The sequence below is a fragment of the Colossoma macropomum genome, unplaced genomic scaffold (genome assembly GCF_904425465.1).
Source record: "Colossoma macropomum unplaced genomic scaffold, Colossoma_macropomum, whole genome shotgun sequence".
In the NCBI taxonomy this organism is placed as follows: domain Eukaryota; kingdom Metazoa; phylum Chordata; class Actinopteri; order Characiformes; family Serrasalmidae; genus Colossoma; species Colossoma macropomum.
Genome location: NW_023494802.1, coordinates 26,138,552 through 26,158,533, shown reverse-complemented (window position 1 = coordinate 26,158,533; position 19,982 = coordinate 26,138,552). Strand labels below are relative to the sequence as shown.

At 37.8% G+C, this 19,982-nt stretch overlaps 2 protein-coding genes across 5 annotated transcripts in view; one reads left to right on the top strand and one right to left on the bottom strand.

Annotated features, from left to right (window-relative positions):
• rapgef3 (Rap guanine nucleotide exchange factor (GEF) 3) overlaps positions 1 to 11,433 on the top strand; it is a 62,143-nt gene extending 50,710 nt beyond the window's left edge. For all 3 annotated transcript variants that reach the window (XM_036591704.1, XM_036591706.1, XM_036591705.1), the window contains 8 exons: positions 981 to 1,162; positions 4,227 to 4,317; positions 4,846 to 4,896; positions 5,021 to 5,108; positions 5,197 to 5,261; positions 5,407 to 5,461; positions 5,636 to 5,707; positions 10,814 to 11,433. In XM_036591704.1, the coding sequence (XP_036447597.1) occupies positions 981 to 1,162; positions 4,227 to 4,317; positions 4,846 to 4,896; positions 5,021 to 5,108; positions 5,197 to 5,261; positions 5,407 to 5,461; positions 5,636 to 5,707; positions 10,814 to 10,932 (723 nt within the window). In that variant the 3' untranslated portion in view covers positions 10,933 to 11,433. The remainder of the gene's footprint in view (positions 1 to 980; positions 1,163 to 4,226; positions 4,318 to 4,845; positions 4,897 to 5,020; positions 5,109 to 5,196; positions 5,262 to 5,406; positions 5,462 to 5,635; positions 5,708 to 10,813) is intronic.
• Positions 11,434 to 11,703: 270 nt separating this feature from the next.
• itga5 (integrin, alpha 5 (fibronectin receptor, alpha polypeptide)) overlaps positions 11,704 to 19,982 on the bottom strand; it is a 59,633-nt gene continuing 51,354 nt past the window's right edge. For both annotated transcript variants that reach the window (XM_036591702.1, XM_036591701.1), the window contains exons 26-30: positions 19,215 to 19,316; positions 16,610 to 16,723; positions 15,488 to 15,589; positions 15,165 to 15,287; positions 11,704 to 14,923 (exon numbers count right to left, since the gene is read on the bottom strand). In XM_036591702.1, coding sequence (XP_036447595.1) covers positions 14,843 to 14,923; positions 15,165 to 15,287; positions 15,488 to 15,589; positions 16,610 to 16,723; positions 19,215 to 19,316 — 522 coding nt within the window. In that variant the 3' untranslated portion in view covers positions 11,704 to 14,842. The remainder of the gene's footprint in view (positions 14,924 to 15,164; positions 15,288 to 15,487; positions 15,590 to 16,609; positions 16,724 to 19,214; positions 19,317 to 19,982) is intronic.

Genomic DNA, 19,982 nt, shown 5'->3' with positions numbered 1-19,982 from the left:
GTGCAATAAATGCATTAAACATTGAATAAAAAATCACTCTATGCATAGATTTAAATAGTATTTTTAAAATGTAGCACTACTTTTTTTTGTCTGTTCCTTATGAAACCTCATAAAAAGTGAATATCATTTATGCACTTGTGTAATGAAATGTCAGCATGTCACATGATTTCCATTAGGCATGGCCCGTTTAGTGAGAAAAACATCACTGTAAACCTTCTGGAAGTCCAAAATACATCACTGACTGTGAATACGAAGGGCAGCTAGAAAGGGCTGTTAGAAAAGGAAAACAGCATCGGCAACTCTAGACCAGGCCTTTCTACTGAAAGAGTCACTGTGAAACTGCTACAAAGTAAAATATATGTTAATGTGTCTGTTACAAGCTTCAAGTAAAACATGAAATATCTTTTAGAAGCTCCAAATCTTGTTTAGTCTACAACAGCCATTCATGCAAATTACTGTTAACTTAGCAATAACAAATTACTAGAATCCCGTACGGAAGCAGCAGGAGTTAGCATTATTGTTTTGACATTTATATCTCGAATTGAAGGCCTTCCTGAAATAGCCACAGTTCGTCACTGCTATATAGAAGACCTGCAAGGTAGGCAATGCTTCTAAAGTGCATACTTATTGCAAGCGAAAGTTATGGGTTTTTAATAAAGTAACAGTGAGTGTATTTTATTAATGTGTAAATGATGTGCACATCTTATCAAGTAAATTCAATTTATTACCTTTTTCACTGTATACACAGCTCTTTATCGACCATTTGAAAAAACACATGCCTGCTGCAACATTCATCTGAGCCTACAGGCATGCAGTTTCATTTTCAATGTCATGAAAGGACAAATTAACAAGTCTGTTTGCTTTTCGAAAGAATGGTTTGCCAAGAGAGATTCTAGGCCTTCATGTGACACACTATAAATCCTGGCAAATATCCAAATGCATTATAAAAAAAACTCACTTCTTCCCACTGTTTGCCACAGGTTGAGCTGGTCTACTACATTTTTGGCTGGCACAAGTTTCCAGGCACTACCACAGCTAACCTTGAGCGGTTTGTACGGCGCTTCAATGAAGTTCAATATTGGGTGGTGACTGAACTGTGCCTATGTGAGGACCTAATGAAGAGAGCCACACTGCTCAAGAAGTTCATCAAGATTGCAACTGTGTGAGTGTTACTGAAACAGTACAGAATGTTTACATATTAGAAGCACTGTAGCAAATACCAGCTGGTGGCACTACTGGGACCTAAACAGAGGAGCTTTCTACAGTACCCAGTTGATCATTCCAAAAGGTTTTCTGTTAAAGTTCATACCAGGCCCCAACTGATATATCATTTGAACGATTAAATTAGCCGAAATTAATCTTTACAATGACATTTGAGCATACCTATTAGCTATTAATCGTTAGAAAGAGGTTTTGGTTGAATGATTCCTTATCGGTCACTTCCTTCATCAGTTTGTTACTTACAAAATAATTGGTCAGTTTATGGGGTTTGTACTAGGGCAATGCTGTTGCTACATATTAAAATATGGCTGTGTGCTGTTTCTCAGCTGCCTCATTGGAATTCCATCCCTTTTCCTTTGTTATAAGATAATGCAAACTCGTAACACAATCATTATTGCCTGCCTACTGGTAAGCTTGGCACGCCCTCACAAAAGAGAGCTACAAAGTAAAAACTTACCAAAAAAAATCTAAAGCGTCTTACTCCAGTCTAGCTTGCAAAGGTGGATCAGCTTGTTCTACCTGACTTTCAGGATCGGGCTCTATTATAAAAATAGACACAGCGGTGTAGGGGTGGAACTTGCTCTGGCGGTTGACCAATCAGAACAGAGTGGGCGAGCTGACGAAGCAGAGCATGCTGGGCTCATTGGGAGGGAGGCTTAAAGACACAGGAGCTCTACCAGAGCATTTCAGACAGAAGATGAATACAGATGTACAGTAAAATAGGTAAAATAATGTGTTTTTGGAAGATTGACGCATCTAAATATAGTTCACCCAAAAATTACAATTATATAAATTGAAAATGAGCATAATAGGTCCTCTTTATGTGAAAACTGACAGTCGAATCAGTCAGAAAAACACTATTTGTCTAAAACTATTGGGGTTTTAAGCCTTTAAACTGCAGGCCTGTTAGACAGTAAACCTTATGATGTATGATTCAGTAACTGTTATGAATTATTCAGTCACTACTATTAAATTAAACTCATAAAGTATGTAGTTATGAGTGTGAGAACATAAAGTGTTTAGCGTATTCATGTTTAATCAAATTACTGGGGCTATTAATGGTTATCATACTCTTTAAAGTTGGTATAGGCACTATCAATTTGGTCTTGCCCTGGTTCATAGCTCATTGTCTTGTGTTAAAGAGCAGACATATTAGCCATGTGATTTTCTAGCAGCAGTGTTCTGTTGTCGGAGAACTTTTCATGCCCAAAGAGATGTCAGAGTGTCAGACAGGAACCATAACGTCAGTCAGTTTTTTGCCGTAGAGTTACACTAAACCACCCTTTCATGATTAGTATTGGACATTCCTTTTAAGTACCAACATTCTATAAAGAGCATAGGTCCTTAAAATTCTCAAAAGATGATATGCTTTCAGCTGGCATTAATGTAACTAATTGCTTTTTTCTAGCTCGTCTCTATGCACCTTTTGCTGACCAACGTCATTTGGCCTGAGCCAGCCTCATTCTGACACACTTTAAGACAAACATTGTACCTCCATACTGGGATTATTTAGGACTGGCTCACAACTATAAAGTCATTTGCACTCAGTAGAGTGTTTGCAAACTGTCCTGATTCGAAAGTGATCCACGTGTGCAATGAAGACGATCTTTGCTCTCATCATGCTGGAGGAAACCTCCAAGAGAAACGTAATACATGACTTAGTAATAAATAAAACTCCAGCATGGATTCATGATTATAACTGAATTTTCACAAACCCCACTTCATAAATTGAAAACAAAGTATTCCTACACAATATTTAAAAATATTGATGCTGTGTCTGATACACTTGTTGGTGGTCCTATGGTCGTTCCTTTCTATTGATGTAAGGAGTGGATTCTGGCTTCAGATGGTCGAGGGTGAATATTTGTATGCCTACAAAGTGCACTTACAGTGAAGCATTCACAGACTTTTGGTTTTGTTGTCTAATACACTTCAATTACATATATCACTTCATTACACACATAATGTCTTTTGTACCTATGAACATAAAATAAAGATATATTCAAACACATAAACAAAGACATGTTTAAAAAAATGAAATAGAGAAAAAAGTATTCAGACACTACACTACTAAAAATAGATATATGTAAAAGTTACTTAAAATCAAGTTCTAGATATTAATTTTAAAAAGGCTAAGCAAATTACACCTGGTGGCATTACAAAGACTTTGCCATTGGTTGGGAAGATCTCATACAACAAGTAGCAATCATGGTGAAGGCAAGCGGCAAGTTCAAGTAACCACAGCGAATCGTCCCCAGACAGGTGTGCAATCAAGATTTAACAAAATGCTCTCAGACTAATGATAAAAAAGGGAGAAGCCAGCGGTCACTGGAAAAGAGCTGCAGGACAACCTGAAGCAGCAGAAAGAACAGTTGGTATGTTTGGAGAAAGTGAGAAATCCCAAGAAAAACATACCCACAGTATAGTACAGGGGAGGGAACATCATGATATGGAGCTGCTTCTCTGCAAACAGTACTACGTCATCAAAGAAAACATTAAAGGAGAGATGTACTGGGAGATATTACAGGAGAATTTTATTCTCATCAGCCAAAAAGCTGAATCTGGGTAGAAGATGGAAGTAACTCAAGACTATTTTGTTTATTTCAGAATCCTATTGAAAATGTATGGAGGATTTTGAAACTGTAGGTTCATCAGAGGGACCTTCATAACCTAGGGGAATTATAGTAGTAGATAGTTTGTCATGAAGAATCGGCCAAAATCAACCACAGTGCTGCAAAAAGCTAAATACATCTTATAGTAGACATCTCAAAGCTGTAATTACCAACAGCTTTGCAGTTGTTGGTAATTACAGCTTATATAATAATACTAATGTTATTAATTTGTGGTGTCTGAATAGTTTTTCCCAGTTAGTTTATGCTTATTTATCAATTAAAAAAACAAAAACAAAATCTCAATACGTCCTTCACCTCACTGCACATGGTATGTGATAAAATGATCAATGTGGGTTCAGTGCTGCTTTTGCTAACTGATATTCTTTGTTGTAGATTGAAGGAGCAGAAAAATCTCAACTCATTCTTCGCAGTGATGTTTGGTCTGAGTAACAGTGCAGTGCAGAGGCTCTATAAGACGTGGGAGGTAAATGTGTGACTGATCTATGCATACAAAGTCTTCACCATATCGTTCAAATGGTGTGTACTAACTAAAAGAAGTAATGTCAATTCCAAAAACATGGTACTATTGATGTTTAAAGCTGTCAGCTTCTCCATGCTAACTGTTGTATGTAGTTTAAATAGATCAAGATCAATGCAGCCTAGGTCAGTTAAATGCAAACTAGGGATGCTTTGATGTGGGAATTCTGGCAATTATGTTTCTATAATGTAGAAATTAGGACTTATTCCACCCCGGGATTAGCATTACAAAGAAATGTAGAAAGGTACAAATGCAGTTAGATGAATAAAATGCAGATATATTTTGCCAAACATTCTGCTCATCCAGATTCAATAAATGCATCAAAAATTATCAGTTTGAAGTATCAGTCAAATCGAATCATCTGTCCTGTACCGATATGTTTTTTAATTTAGTTATCATTGACTTAAGACATCCAAGTGTAGATAAATGTTTATGTGGAACTCAATTCAGCTGATAGTCCTAATTTCTTAACAGAGAGTGCCAAGCAAAACCAAAAGGATCTACTGTGCTTATGAGAGGTTACTGGTGAGTGCAGTTTTGGAATGATGTACAGATTAATTTTTCTCTTTTCTGATTCATACACTTTCATGACCAACCATAACATTTTCATGATATTCATGACTGGCCTCACTGTGGTTCTTTTGCACAGGATCCGTCTCGCAATCACAGAGCGTACAGGCTAGCCGTGGCCAAACTCAACCCACCATACATCCCCTTCATGCCACTGCTTCTAAAAGGTTCTATCCACTTTTCATCCAATAGCCTACTGAGCTTAAAAAAAAGAGTAATTGCGTTTTTAAAGAAACCAAATGTATCTCTTTTCAGATATGACATTTATCCATGAGGGAAACAAGAATTACACTGATAGTCTGGTAAACTTTGAGAAAATGGTGAGGTTAACACTCCCAGGCTTGCATAAAACAAATAATTTCCGAATCATTTACTTGAAATTAGAATTTAAATTCGTTTATTTTTTTTATTGCTTGAAATCTGAAAACTCTTATAATTTACTGCTTCTATTTTGAATATCCTTAGCGTATGATTGCCAAGACGGTGAAGATAGTTCGAGGATGTAGAAGCCAACCTTATGGTACGACTGCTCTTCCTTGTGGTAGCCATTGCATATTGCAAACTCACACTATCTTCAGTTGTGTACCGTTTTGGAACAAAACATACAAGACTCTGCATTTTTTCTTTTTTTGTGATAGGACATAAACAGCACTAGAGGTTTTGCATCTCACTTTTTTGTATTTTTTTTTTATAGTGCCTTCTTCCCCACAAAAAGGCCTAACAGAACGAATGTTCCTGGAGGCTCCTGCTATACGAATATCTACATGTAAGCCAAGCTTTTCAATCCTCAAATGTGGAACAAACAGACATGAGCCATTGTATACACATTTTTATATATTGTCACTGTCGTATAAAAAAAACATATAAAGAAAACAAAAACTTTCTTAACTTTGTTAACCTTTGTTAACAAGATTTAATTACAAGTAGGGGAGAGCAGGCCACAAACTAACATGGGATAAAATGTATCAAGGATATAATAGGCAGTTAAACAAGTGTAGTTTTGATCAGCTTCTCATATTTCTCAAGAATCACTCTGAGGACGGTTGTTATTCTATAACAGTAACTTGTTTTCTTCAAGCTGCACCATTTTAAAGCAAGTATACAGCTCACAGTGAGAGCCCACCAGGTTAAAATACATCCTTCTTATAGGGTTAGTTGTGATGCAGTGTTACTTCTAAGACTCTAAAAGTAAACAATGAGATCCAAATCCTCCAAAATAAATTCAAATCAGCTCATTTTTAATTCACGTTTAATCAAATTCAAGTTTTAATTCACAGATTAATCAAAACATGCTATAGATGTCATGTAAAGAAATAAATTTCAATTGTATCATATATTTGTCAATTGATATTCATTCTACTTTGTGGTCAAAAAATAATTTCCCAGTGTTTGAAAAGCCTCTTTGCACTAGTCAGATTTATTTTAAAGAAATATATTTTTTTAATTAGGTAGGAAAGCTTGTCTGATTCCAACAGGAATTATAATGAATAAAATATAGCCGCAAGCGGCAATCTGCGGGGTCCAAGCACCTGGAAGACCTCGAGGAGTAAAGCAGTGGCCCCTGGTCGTAAACCGCAGCAGATCTTCAAGAAAGTTCTCCTTTTTCTATGATTAAGGCCACTAGCTGACACATCTGCTACAATCTACACAACTCATTTTAACATCCATGACGGGGATTCGAACCCACGACCCTAGAGCTCAAAGGCAGAGGCTCTAACGCTGAGCCACAAGACATCTGTGGCAAAACTGCAGTTTTTGAAACAATTTATTGAAAGGACACAACAAGGAACCACGCACAATTTTAAGTAGCAGCATAAACAAATTTCATGTCTCTGGACATAGAAGGCAGCAAGTCTTTGGATTTTTAAGAAAGACCCTTCATTAAGATAATTAAGCGTGTTCACAACAACTGCTACAGCACCATCCAACACCAGTACAGGGAATCAAACCCACAACCTTAATCTTCAAAGGCGGATGTTTTCATGGTCAGCTACAAGAGGCCCACAGCAGACCTATTTTTTTGAGATAATTTATCGGTCTAGAGCAATAAGGAACCTAGCACCACCCCATTGGGAATTAGTTTCCACCTTGCAATTACTGTGACTATTGAGTAGTATAATTTCTAACGAAATCATAATACACTGTCAGTTTTTCATTTTGTACATTTGTGTCAAATTTGGTTATATTCAGACAATTATTGTTGTATTATTAGCCTTTTATGGCAGAATAAGCCAATTCACACCAAATTATTCAAATCTTCAGCCACACTGTGCTTAAGTCATGATATTTTCAATGATTGTTTTAAGAAACATTTATTTTGATTTAAACTCAAGAATTAGTAAAAAATGTCTATTCTCCATCTTTTTTCAACCGTGATATTACTGAAAGTTTTTTAAGACTTGTATTCGCAAAATTGTTAGGCTTAGTGAAAAACATAACATTCAGAACTGCTCTTCGCTTAAAGACATACAGTAAAGCTTTCTATGTATATGTCAACAATGACGTGCAGTTACTGATTTGGCTCCCTCTGGTGGCCAGAGAAAAATCTGACCAAAATTTGCTGAAATCCAATTATAGGATTTCCTGTACAGTACAACCAACACATTATGCAAAGTGTTAATGTGTCATTAAGATGCATAATTTGAAACAATAATCATGTCTTTATTTTAATCTTAGACAGGAATAATTACATTTCAGATTGTTGGCAGTACATTGAGCATTGTAAGAGCCAATTCAAACCAAATGTCATATTTTTCCTCAACTGATAATTTTCAATGTATATATCAATTTTAGTCACAATCAGAGCATAAGTGACAGATTTGTGGTCCCTTTTTTCCGAATAGGCTAGACCACACTGATTGATCCATAACTTGCAATAACATTGTGCTTAAAAGCCAAGGTTTTTTTAAATAATTATTGATCTTTAGACTTCGACGGTTGTTTAGCGACCAAGTTTGAGACAATGCAAAAACATTTCAGCAAGCAGTATGAAAACATCAGTTTTCAAACTCCGATGATTTACAGAAAAACAATAGAGTTTTTTAAAAGACTTGTATTTGCAAAATTGTCAGGCACAGTGGAAAGCAAAAAGTACAGAAATTGTCTTGACCTAAAGACATACAGTAAAGCTTTCCACTAATAGTATATTTTTTATTAATTAGTTGAACATTGACATTTGCAGTTACTGATTTGGCTCCCTCTGGTGGCCAGAGAAATATAAAACACCTCTTGTGCTCTAATTAAAATTTGCTGAAATCAAATGATATGATTTCCTGTACAGTTAAGCAACCTACACATATTTTCAAAGTGTTAAGTCTTATTAAGATGCATAATTTGAAACAATAGTCATGTCTTTATTTTAATCTTAGACAGGAATAATTACATTTTAGATTGTTGGCAGTACATTGAGTATTGTAAGAGCCAACCTAAGCCAATTCAAGCCAAATCTCATAGGTTTCCTCAGCTGATTATTTGCAATGTATATATCATTTTTGGTCACAATCAGAGCATAAATGACAGATTTGTGGTCCCTTGTTTCTGAATCGGCTGGACCAAACTGATTGATCCATAACTTGAAATAACATTGTGCTTAAAAGCCAAGGTTTTTTAAATAATTATTGATCTTGAGACTTTGACGGTTGTTTAGAGACCAAGTTTGAGACATTGCAAAAACTTTTCAGCAAGCAGTATGAAAACATCAGTTTTCAAACTACGATGATTTACAGAAAAACAAGAGTTTTCTAAAAGACTTGTATAAGCAAAATTGCTTGGCTCAGTGGAATACATAAAATTCAGAAAGTTCCTTTGCTGCAGGATAGATGTTGCAAAGACTATGACCATAAGTATGTTTGAAGTCATAATTTGCATTTAATGCTGATGCTCCCTCTGCTGGGCAGAAAAGATATTACCCTTATTAATTATGTGGCCATCCTGGCTTTAACTCAAATTTCCACATTTCCTGTGCAATTTTGGAACAGACATATAATTGCAATGTTTTAGACATTAATAAGATGTGTAATTTGAAACCATTATCTTTTCTTTATTTCATTCATAGAATAATGTAATGACATTTTAATAATTATGCACTAGATTAAGTATTGTAGGGGCTTATGACAATCAATTTAAATGAAACTTTGCAGGTTTCATCAGAAAACAGTAGTGTACAAGTTTACCAAGATTTATCACAATCACCTAAAAACTAAAGAATCTATAGCCCCCTAAGTCAGAAAAGGCCAGGCCAAACAGATTCATTGGTGTCTCATGGCTGTTCTTTGCAATAAAGTCAAGGTTTTTTTTGATAATTATTTACCTACGGACTCCACAGATTGTTTTAAGACCAAAATTGAAACAGTTGTTTCAAAATCCACAGACTAGTTCGAAAAGCTCAATTTTCAAACATTGATCAATCAAAGAAAAACTTTACAGAATTTTAAAAGACTTGTATTGGATAAAATGTCATGCTCAGTGTAAGCAATCATATTTATTGATTTATTTTGATATATGATAAAATTTATAGGACTTATTCTCGTTTATACTCTATAGCGCCACCTCATGGCCAATTGAGGTCAAACTTTATAGGCTATTAGAGATTGCCTATGTGGACACAAGATATAATTTTTGTGATGATTGGCCAATGCTAAGCCCTCCAAATGCCTGTTGAAAGCTTATTGGCCAATGGTGGCCATATTTGTCAAATGATTCAGTTGTCCTTAATAGATTTTGTAAATATTAGGCATGGATACAGCATGCAAAGTTTCAGCTCAATTGGCCAAGCGGTTGCTGAGAAACAGATTTTTGGCTGTTATAGCGCCCCCTATTGAGGAATCGGTATCAACCTTGGTGGGCTTCCAGAGAATCATGTGGGGTACAAGACTGATAAGTTTGATGTGAACTGGCCAAAGCATTCGTGATTTTTTTGATAATTCTTGACCTCCAGACTCCCCTGAACATTTTGAGACCAATATTGTGTTGATATCTTGAAAAACCTCAGACTAGTAGAAAAATGTAGATGTCACATATTTTGCCAATTATGATGATAAATTTGGGGGCGGAGCTAAAAACGTGCAGTGGGGTGTTGATGTAGAATAAAGCAAGGATTATGTAGAAGCAAGAATTTTGAGGGTAGCCCCCATGGTTCAGGAGATATGGGCAAAAATGTAAAATGTTGCTCTATAGCACCACCATCAGGCCAACTGGGGTCATTTCAGTTGCCTGAGTAGTGGGGGCGAATCTACACCTACCCTCTAAGTTTGGTCTTTGGATGACTTACGGTGTCTTCTCCACAAACCGTTTTAGGGCAGAAAAAGAATAATAATAATAATAAGAAGAAGAAGAAGAAGAAGAAGAAGAAGAAAAATCTGAGCAAAAGCAATAGGGTCCCATGCACCTAAAGGTGCTTGGACCCCTAATTATGTTTGCATCAAGACACCAGTCTTTAGGGACTGTTACAACAAGCCCACCACAGTCTGTTACATTTAACCCCGTATGTGGGGTAAGTTGTAACATTTGCTTTCACTCTGTTTTCACCTGTTCACAGATTGTAGGTACTGAAAACAAAGTTTGTTTCCATTTTGTTTAAATTTCTTGAAAATTATTTATCACAAAATGTTTTAGATTGTGCCCTGCTCTCCCCTACTTTTGGAACATTTCTTCTGGACCATTCATCATAAAATGCTTTTGATTTGCAACTGCCAGCTGGTGTAAAAAAGTAAAAACTGAAAACAAATGTTTGAAAGCGACGATATTTAACTGTTGTTGACTGTGATAAATTTACTGTGCATTCCACATTATCATAAATCAGTGTTTGTGTGACAGCATTTTGTTCACTCAGTCTTTAAAGTACATCCTTGTCTTTTCTCCATGCCTCTTTCAGATTCTGACCAGTCCCTGACCTTACGCACCATTGCCAACATAGGACACTACATCCAGAACCTCAAAGTCATCGACAATCAAAAGAAACTGACCCAGCTGTCCAGAGCTATAGAGCACTGAAGTTCAAGCTCAAGCCTGCCTGTCCTTTTAGTCCAACTCCATATTGGAAGAGGACCACAATTAAGTTTTATTTTTAGAGGACTCCATGATGACCCTAGGTGTGGTTGATGATTAGGAGAAACTCACCCAAGCAGTGTCCAGACTGTTCACATAGATGAAACTGGACATTATTCAAGCTCTAAAAGAGGCATTCATGTCAACATGTTACGTGTCCTCCAATGCCTTATCAGAATTGTCCTGTTTTGACAGCTGTACTTGTATATCTAGTTGTAGTCTCTTCTAACAGACGCTTTGTACCAGTGGCATTAGCTCTTAGAAGGAAAGGTCCAGTATACTGACAAATCTGAAATTGTACAGATTTTTAACACCTGCTGTAAATAGGATCAGTACTATAAAAATAGTGCAAGATGTTTTGTAGATTACTATAAAAGTGTATCAAATGTATTTCATACAAAATTTATAAGTTTATTTTTGCTAAATAAATTATTGATATGTTGTTTATATGAATAGTTACTTGACTTTAACAAAACATATTCTAGCAAATTTAGCAGCAGTGCCACATATCAAGTCCATTTTTCACTCCTAGGCCAACGGCTTGTCGGGACCAAAGGTTATCCCCTTCAATCCCAGGCCTCAGACATATTATTATGAATAAAAAGAAATCTTTCAATACTGGCTAAACACTTTCACTAATAACTGTTTTAAGTCTAAGTTCTCAAAAGATGTCAAAAAGGAAAGAGTCATCAGATGCTGAGTTTGTGGAAGAGGTAAAAAAGCTTCTTCTTTATTGCAGCATCAGGTAGCACAGGGTCTCAAGAGACCCAACTGTGCACATACAGTGTTCCAAACAGTTTATATACCATTTATCTGGGGTAATTTGATATTCCCCCACCTTTTCAAATTTTGATATTAGCTCATTCTATAATAGCATCTCTTCGTCCATCAATTTGACCATCACATGAGCTCCTCACTCCTAAAAACTGGTTTCAACAGGTTTTTACCAGTCTGCTTTACCTTTCAAGGTCAACTTGCCCCTTTATTCAATGGGTCAGTAGGTACACACAGGCCTCTCTGTGAACCCAGGGGCTTTCCAGTGTCTAGAATCTCCTATGCAGACAAAGGCCTACCCTTTGTGAGAGAATTAATATTCTCTGTTAGCCAATACTACCAATTTGGTTACTGATTACAACATCTAATCTATTTGATTACTGATTAAGGAAATATTTATTCAAATTCTCTGCCCGACTCCACCACTTCTACCACAAGTAACACTAACACCTGTAAAAAATTGGAAGATTTATTTGAAATGCAAACTGTAAAATATCATACAAATAATTACTCCAATTCTCCCCAATATGGGGCGATCTTATTTATTGTTAGGTAAGAGTTTCAGCTGAAAATGAAAAATTTCTCCTTGCCAAATTATATTTACAACTTAAAGAAAGAAAAGCAAAAGAGAAAAAGGATGTGGGACAATGGGGTGGGAGGAAAAAACAAAAACAAATGTAGATATGACCAGTGCTTCCTCCTGCTAAAATGTGAAAATCAAAGAAAAAAATCTGGAGGTATAAATACATGTTTGAAATGAGAAATAAATCGACTCAAATATACAAGAGGTCTAAAAAGAGTTTCAAATCAAATCATGGCAAGGCTCTCAAACAACTTATTAAATAAATTCACTAAAGATAGTCAGTCAAGCTATGACATTTCTGACAAGCACAACAATCACAAAGATCATAGCATCTTAACTCTTTAACAGTTTTATATCTCCTCTCTCCTCCAACACTGTAACTGTTAAGGAATGATTGTGTAGTGCCCATAGTAATCTGTGACGACAAAGCTGTGATGCTTCAAACCAATTTTGGAACCATAAAGTGTGGGGCTTAATGTTATAATATTTGTTTTTGGTTTTGTTTTGTTTTTTTTTTACAAATGACAGCTGTCATAAAATCTCCTCTTAATCACTTTCTGATGGGCAATACTCAACCCAGTTCAACAGGTTGCTGTTTGCATGAAAACATTACTAAGAGTAAAATATGAATATACACAGTGACAAAAGGCAAAAAATACAATAAGTCGAAAAGGAGAAATAACAACAGTATTGCACTTTACATACAGATTTCTTTCCCTATGCCCAGTAGCTTTCCTTCTGAAGTGACAGAGAAGTGTATCAATGAAATTGACTGCAGCCTCTCTGTCTCTGGCACCAAGCTCTGTTATGATGTACAGGAGCATTAGCATGCTTTGCTAGACCTGCATGTTTGTGCTACAGTGCTCATCATAGGAAGTACAAAAAGAAAATTGAGCAACTGGGCATAACTCTCATTCTCTTTAACAAACACATACATTTACACATTCATTCACACAACTACACTCAAAAATAAAGGCTCTGAAATGGGTTCCTTAGGGCATGAAGCTCTTTTGGTTGCTTGAAGAACCATCTAGTGGTGACAACCTATTTTTGCAAATGACAAGTGTGATGAACCTTTTCAAAGTCTAAAGAATTTGAAGACATAATTTCAGTTTCATTAAATTCCCAGAACCATAGGTCCCAGCTGAGAACCGTTTAGGAACCTTTATTTTTAAGACTGCATACGCACAACTATAATGGTGTGTTTAACATTCAGTCCCTTGGTGAGACTGCTGCCTTGGACTGGAATTGTCCATGGTTCGCTGTAAACCACTCATCTGACCGGTGTGCTGACTATTACACTTTGAGACAGCCCCAATTCTACTGTGTACAGTGGCTTTCCTGCACTTTGTACACCCAGCACAGACAGGAAGGATTCCATGTAGACGGTCACCCATGGCTGTCACTCTCTGCTGGCTGGTCCAGCCCCAGCAGCAGCACACCAATGGGGAGGGGGGCAGGAGCGTGTTCTGTATATATCGGCAAAGCACAGCTCTGCTTCAAGGCAATTCTTAAAGGTTTCACAGGCTTGGCATGGATCCAGTCATGTCCCAGATGAACTCTGACGGTTAGCAGGGATTGGACGGTCGTGCTCGGAGAACATTTATTTTATTTTTTTCCCTGATTGGGTTTCTGAGTTCCCGTGAGCGCAACACACCTGATCTGAGCGCTGCTGTTCCACCTTATCACCTGAGACAGACACCAACTTGGTACTTTTTGGAGAAACAGAGGTGAGGGAAAAAAAGGAACCTCCTTGTTCCTCTGAAACCCTTTCTTTTATGAGGATAGACATATAATCATCAAGGCAAACAGAACAAAATACAGGACACAGCAGAAAATAAAAGTAAAGATGATGAGGTTTTGTGTCTGTGCTTGCCTTACCTCATCAGGTAAATATGCATAAACTAAACAACAATGTAAAAGTCTTTGGTTGTGTGTAAAATACTGCACTAAAACTCTTTAAATGCTCAACAGAGGGTCTTCTACCCACGGTTGAAATTTAAAGGGAGTGAACAAATCTTGGACACTCGCTGGTAGCACCAAAAACATGTTAACTACAAACTGTGAACATTGCATATATGAGTGCAGGTAGAAAAAGAAGATTCTTCCTTGAGCAGAACATCTAGGAGAACTTCTGTCCTTCTGTTCTGTCTGAACTCTCCTCTTCCACAGAACCAGGCCCTGGTTCTTCACTTCGGTTAAACCTTCCCAAAATCTTCTTAAATATTGCAGCTGAGTGTCAGGCTACTTACTGGTGAACAAAATCCAAACCCACAGCAAAAACAAAAAATGAAACAAAAAGAACAATTCAAAAGACATTCATTTGGCTTTGAGTCCTTAGGGTCTTTCCATCCAGTGCAGTGCAATGGAGATCCAGTGGTCTTTCCTCCTTACTCTTCTACTGCAGTCTGGTCCTCTTTACAAAGCAATTCATCTTTCTGTTTAAATGGCTTCTCATGTATTCTTTGGTTTTCCCTCACTGAATAGTCCCAGGCCCATTTAAGCCTCAGATGCAGCCTGGGGTTTCAGCTGGGCCTTCTCCATGGCAGTGCCATACGGTGTTCTCTTGAAGAAACCAAGCTAAAGAAAGTTGGGAAGAGAAAGAACTTTGTCAAAGCAAATATCAAATAATCACATATTTTGAAAATTCTCAAATCTGTCTTTAAGCCAGCTATACTGACCAGAGCTGTTTAATTCACATCATAGATAGATAACATGACTCATAACTACCACACTTTAAGGGCAGCCACATGTATACTAAATAACATATTGACAAAGGTCATCCATATCATATCCAATGAATACTTCATGCTATACTCACTTTGTACAGAACATAGATAAGCAGAGCTAGCAGCAGAAGTCCAACCAGTATAGCCAGAATGATGATCCACAGTGGCACATCATACTGACTGTCTGGTTTATTCCACCCCACGTGGGTGACCACCTGAAGAATCCGACACCAGAAAATTTATTAAACCTTTATATACTCATTCAAACCATAAGTTCATTTTTAGATAAAACAAAAACTAAGAGAAATAATGAGCACACTAGATGATACTTCACACAGGTATGAATACATGTATTTAACTTCATATTGATTTATTTTAAAACTAAAACTTTATTAAAAATAAACCCTTTGCTTACCTTTTTAGCTCCACTGGGATTCTCCTTGGGTAAAATGGCATAAGGCATCTTTTCCACCTTGAAACTAGCCAAGCACTCAAGAACAAATTTCTTATATGACTTCTGCAGGGAAATAAAAAGATACTATTAGAAATGACTCTGAATTGGCCAGGCAGCTCTGCAAATTTACTGAATTGAATACAGTGACTAGGGCTGTCATTATCGACTGTACATGAGTAACCTATTACTTTGGTGCTCAGACAAGTAATCATTGTTTTTAAAAAAGGGCCAAGCAATAAAGTACACTTAACTGAACAATAACAGACTTTTAAAAAGGACACCATTGGGCAAAACAATGAATATAAATAGGCATGTCCATCAAACTGTTTTTCTTACTTTCAGAGAGAGCTGCAGAAGAATCTAAAATGCATCATGCAGATTGGCAACTGCAGGTTCATCATGTACTTGTATCATGTATTAAGTACATCTACTCACCTTCTCATTCTTTAAACTAAGTAATGAAGTTTAATCAAGTAACCAGGAACAAAAAAAGGGAAAAAAAAACTTGCAATTCCACTAATGGACACAAGGTGGCACTGTATTCATTTTTATTTTTTACTGTGACTGTTTGGCCTTCCTTCTCACAAAATCCCTGGGACATTCCAATCCTATGAGAACTCAGCACAGCCAGCTAATGAATTTTCAATGCACTCACACATACGCTTTGTATTGGCTCGTGTTGTAGAGAGCATGTAAGGCCCTTTTCAAAAGAGCTCCTGTTTAGAGATATCGTCTGACTTCTTTCTCTCACACACACATGCCTTTACACACAAAGCCATAACAGTTCTGCTGCTGCTGACAAGCAACAGAGGTTTTGCTCCATACTTGCAGACGGACTGAATCCCAGGAGGCAAAATACTAGGGCTCAATATTAGCTCCAACATTCAGTCAATGCAATCATGAGGCTGATTTTGAGTGGTCAACCATTTGGAAAAACCTTTCATTTGAGGTTTCGGAGTCCGAAGTATGGCTCTGCGGCAGACAAACGGCTTTTGCATGGACAGGGGCCACCTATGTTCTGGTACATGACAACAGCAGAGACAGGTGTGACCATGTGATTTTGGACAACTGGACGAAACTTACCGCAATGAATGTTTCGGCCCAAAGACGTGAGCGCACTTGCAGAATTGCACTGGTCCCTTTATCCAGCAGACCCACGTTGCACTGCAGGGTCCAGCACTCTACACTGGAGCAGGACTAACACAAATACAGCCAAGGGAGAAAAAAAAGGGGATGGAGATGGAAGGTTAGAAAGAAAAATTCAGGGCACAATTTGGGGCAGTAATAATAAAGATGAATGGCCTTTTTCCCTAGCCTGCTCTCAAGACTCGCGATGTTTCATTGCCATATTTATTCTCATTTTCAAGCAATAGTGCCATATGACCAGGCCCATAAAGTCTGTGCTTGTTATACAGATCAGGGTCATGAGCAAAGATCATTCCTGGCACTAAAGATTAATGATGGTGCAAACACAACTATTTTTCGTTTTCCCAGCAAACCAAGCTCATTAAAAACCATTAATTAAAAGGGCAAGTGTAAATATGTCAAGGAGGATTCAGCTTGAGGGAAAGAGAGCGAACCATGAGACTGATGATAGCATTACAGGCCAAGAGCAATGACAAAAGGCCCAATGTTAGGCTCCCTGCACGAGGGCTGCTTTAAATTAGCCCGAGTCACAGGACTATAAAACGCTGGCTGCAGTTGCTGCTAGTCAAATTACGGACCCACCACTGCACTCCCACCCAGCTCCCTTGCTTTTACAAGCCTGCCCAATCCATCTCTCTTCATTACATCCTCATAATGTGAAGTTCATTTGTTTACAGTGCTAAGAAGATTCACCTGGTGATTGTGGCCTTGTCTAGGTTGTATCAGAGTGATTCTAGAAAGCCAACTGTCCCGGCCTCTGTCCTAAAGGGGAATTTAAGGATTCAAGAAGGGCAAGGGGAAAGAACTGGACAATTTCCACTCAACTGAGAGGTGGCCTCAGGCACAGAAACACAGGCTGCAGTGCTCCTAAACAGCTTCCTCTAATGCATTCCCTTTTATTCAGGGGGATGCAACAATAAATGAAACTAAGAATTATAAAAAGTAACAAAATTAAGGCCTCCACCAAAATACCACAGAACCAGTAAGGCTGGCCAATATTCTTTGTCTAATAAAACTGGCCAATACTAAGGTTCCATAGATTTATTAACAATGGTGAAAATCTCATAAATCACTTTGCCCATTAGAGAAATAAATATTGTGGTAGTTCATGTTATTTATCTGTTCTAATGGTAAGTTTGAAGGCTCTCAGTTTATTTGAAAATGGTTTGTGTATTACAGATTACAGATATTTCTGCTGTTTATCTGAATTTAAGAAATCTGACAAGTGAGAACTGATTTTACAATGTACAATTAAATCAGTCAGTAAAGCAGTTTAACTAAAATCGTCATCTGTTTAACTTTTGATCATGTAGAATTATATGAGCCTATATCATTGGATTTACAAAATAGCTCTTCAAAAAATTGGTATGTGTGATATTTTCTTAACATTCAAGGTACTTAGAGTGTATTCACTACACCCTTAGACTTTACCTTCAAATTAGTTGTAAATATGTAGTTGGGAGGTACTGACCTATCTGAGGATCATAATTTGGCATGGGCAAAGTTCTCGGAACCAGGAAACCTACTTATCATCTGACTCTACAACTGAACCTGGGCCTGGTTTCTTTCAGCCTAGTGCTAAGCCCTCGCACATCACCAGCTATTTCTGACAGCTAACTGAAGCCTCCCAGACACACTCAGAATCAATAAGAGAAACACCAGAAGTGGGGTGCAGAGAAATAATGGACACTTAAAGAGTGTGCTGTCAAGTGAGGGATGATAAACGAGCGTGACTGAACATGACTGGCAGCAGGACAAAGCATTCATTCATTTGGTCAGGTGCAGTGGGACGGAAAGGGCTACTTGTGGTCGGCACCAACAACAGGCCGCTGTGCAAGAGGGGTGGTGGGTGTGGTAGGTAATGACATAGAAAGGGAAAGGGTAGAGCAAGGACACCCTGGAGGGCACATCACTGCTGAAATTAATAGGGTTACTGATGTATCTCGCAGACACACAGTGAGCCATCAGAACGGCTTTCAAGTTGGCCAGTCAGCCGGAGCATATCTTTGACCCCAAAAGACCTGATTCAGTTCATTACATTACTTAATGGTCTAGCCTTATGGGTTCACTCAAAAGTGGCTAGTCAGGAGGACACTGTATTTGGGTAGATCCCTCACAGATACTCATCCTAAATACCTATGGTTGCACAGTACAGCAAGATCAAACTCTCTGGATAAGAATTCTTATTGTCATTTGTTGATATTAAAGGAATATTCCAGCATTTTTCAGGTCAATTTCTATCTTTCACCATACAGTCAGTTACCACAGACAATAATTTTGACATATTTAGCTCTAAAGATCCAAAAGATGATCCAATCCTGGAGTATTCCTTTAACCCCTTAAACTAAAAGGGACCACAGTTCAATGCCTCACTCTTATAACTTATATGTAAGTTTCATAGTATTTACATATAATTCATAGTAGCTACTAAATAAAGTCCTAATAACTCAAAAAAACGTCTTCAGGGGTTAAATGCATTCTCCCTCATTCTCTATTCCTTATCTTGTTTTGACGGGTTACATTAATGTGCATCAGATCTCACCAGGTTTGTCAGTTCCGCAAGCTCTCCCTTGTGTGTTTCCCGCTTTTCAATGTGATGCTCCTGGTTCAACAAAGGTGGCTGCTCCGTGGATGATTGCTGAAGCTAGAAGGCAGCAGAAAGAGCGAGACAGATGGAGAGGGGGAAGGAAAAGAGAGAGAGAGAACATTAAGCGGAAATTCACCACCCATTTGGGTAAATGAGACACTGACCTCACTGTTAAATGAGTACCACCCATTGACTCAACATGGACAGGAGTCAAAGGGAGGGATTCCTCACTGACTTTTACACATGGGTGCACTAACAAACTTGTCCAAACTTTTCTCTACTGCACAAATATCATGCGACATATTCCTCACAACCAAACACCCAACCAACTACAGCAGACTCAGAACACAAAAAAACAACTAAAAATACGCCCATCACAGAGCTTCCAGATGCTATAGCCTTTCTAGGTCTGTGATCATAAAAAGTCCACACAGGCATGCAGCCCATCAAAGGGAGCAGAGCCAGTAAGATAGAACAAATTCTAGAGCACTGTGACTGGGCTTAGATGAAGCAGATGACTGCGTTTACATCTGTACAGAAGTGGTACATCAAGCTGTTAATCCATACAGAAGCATGTTGGTGGGCTGAGAGAGAGACAGAGAGAGAGAGAGAGAGAGAGAGAGAGAGAGAGAGAGAGAGAGAGATACAGATACAGATACACGTGTGAGTCTTCCTCTGTGTGTGAGTGTGTGTGTGTGTGTGTGTGTGTGTGTGTGTGTGTGT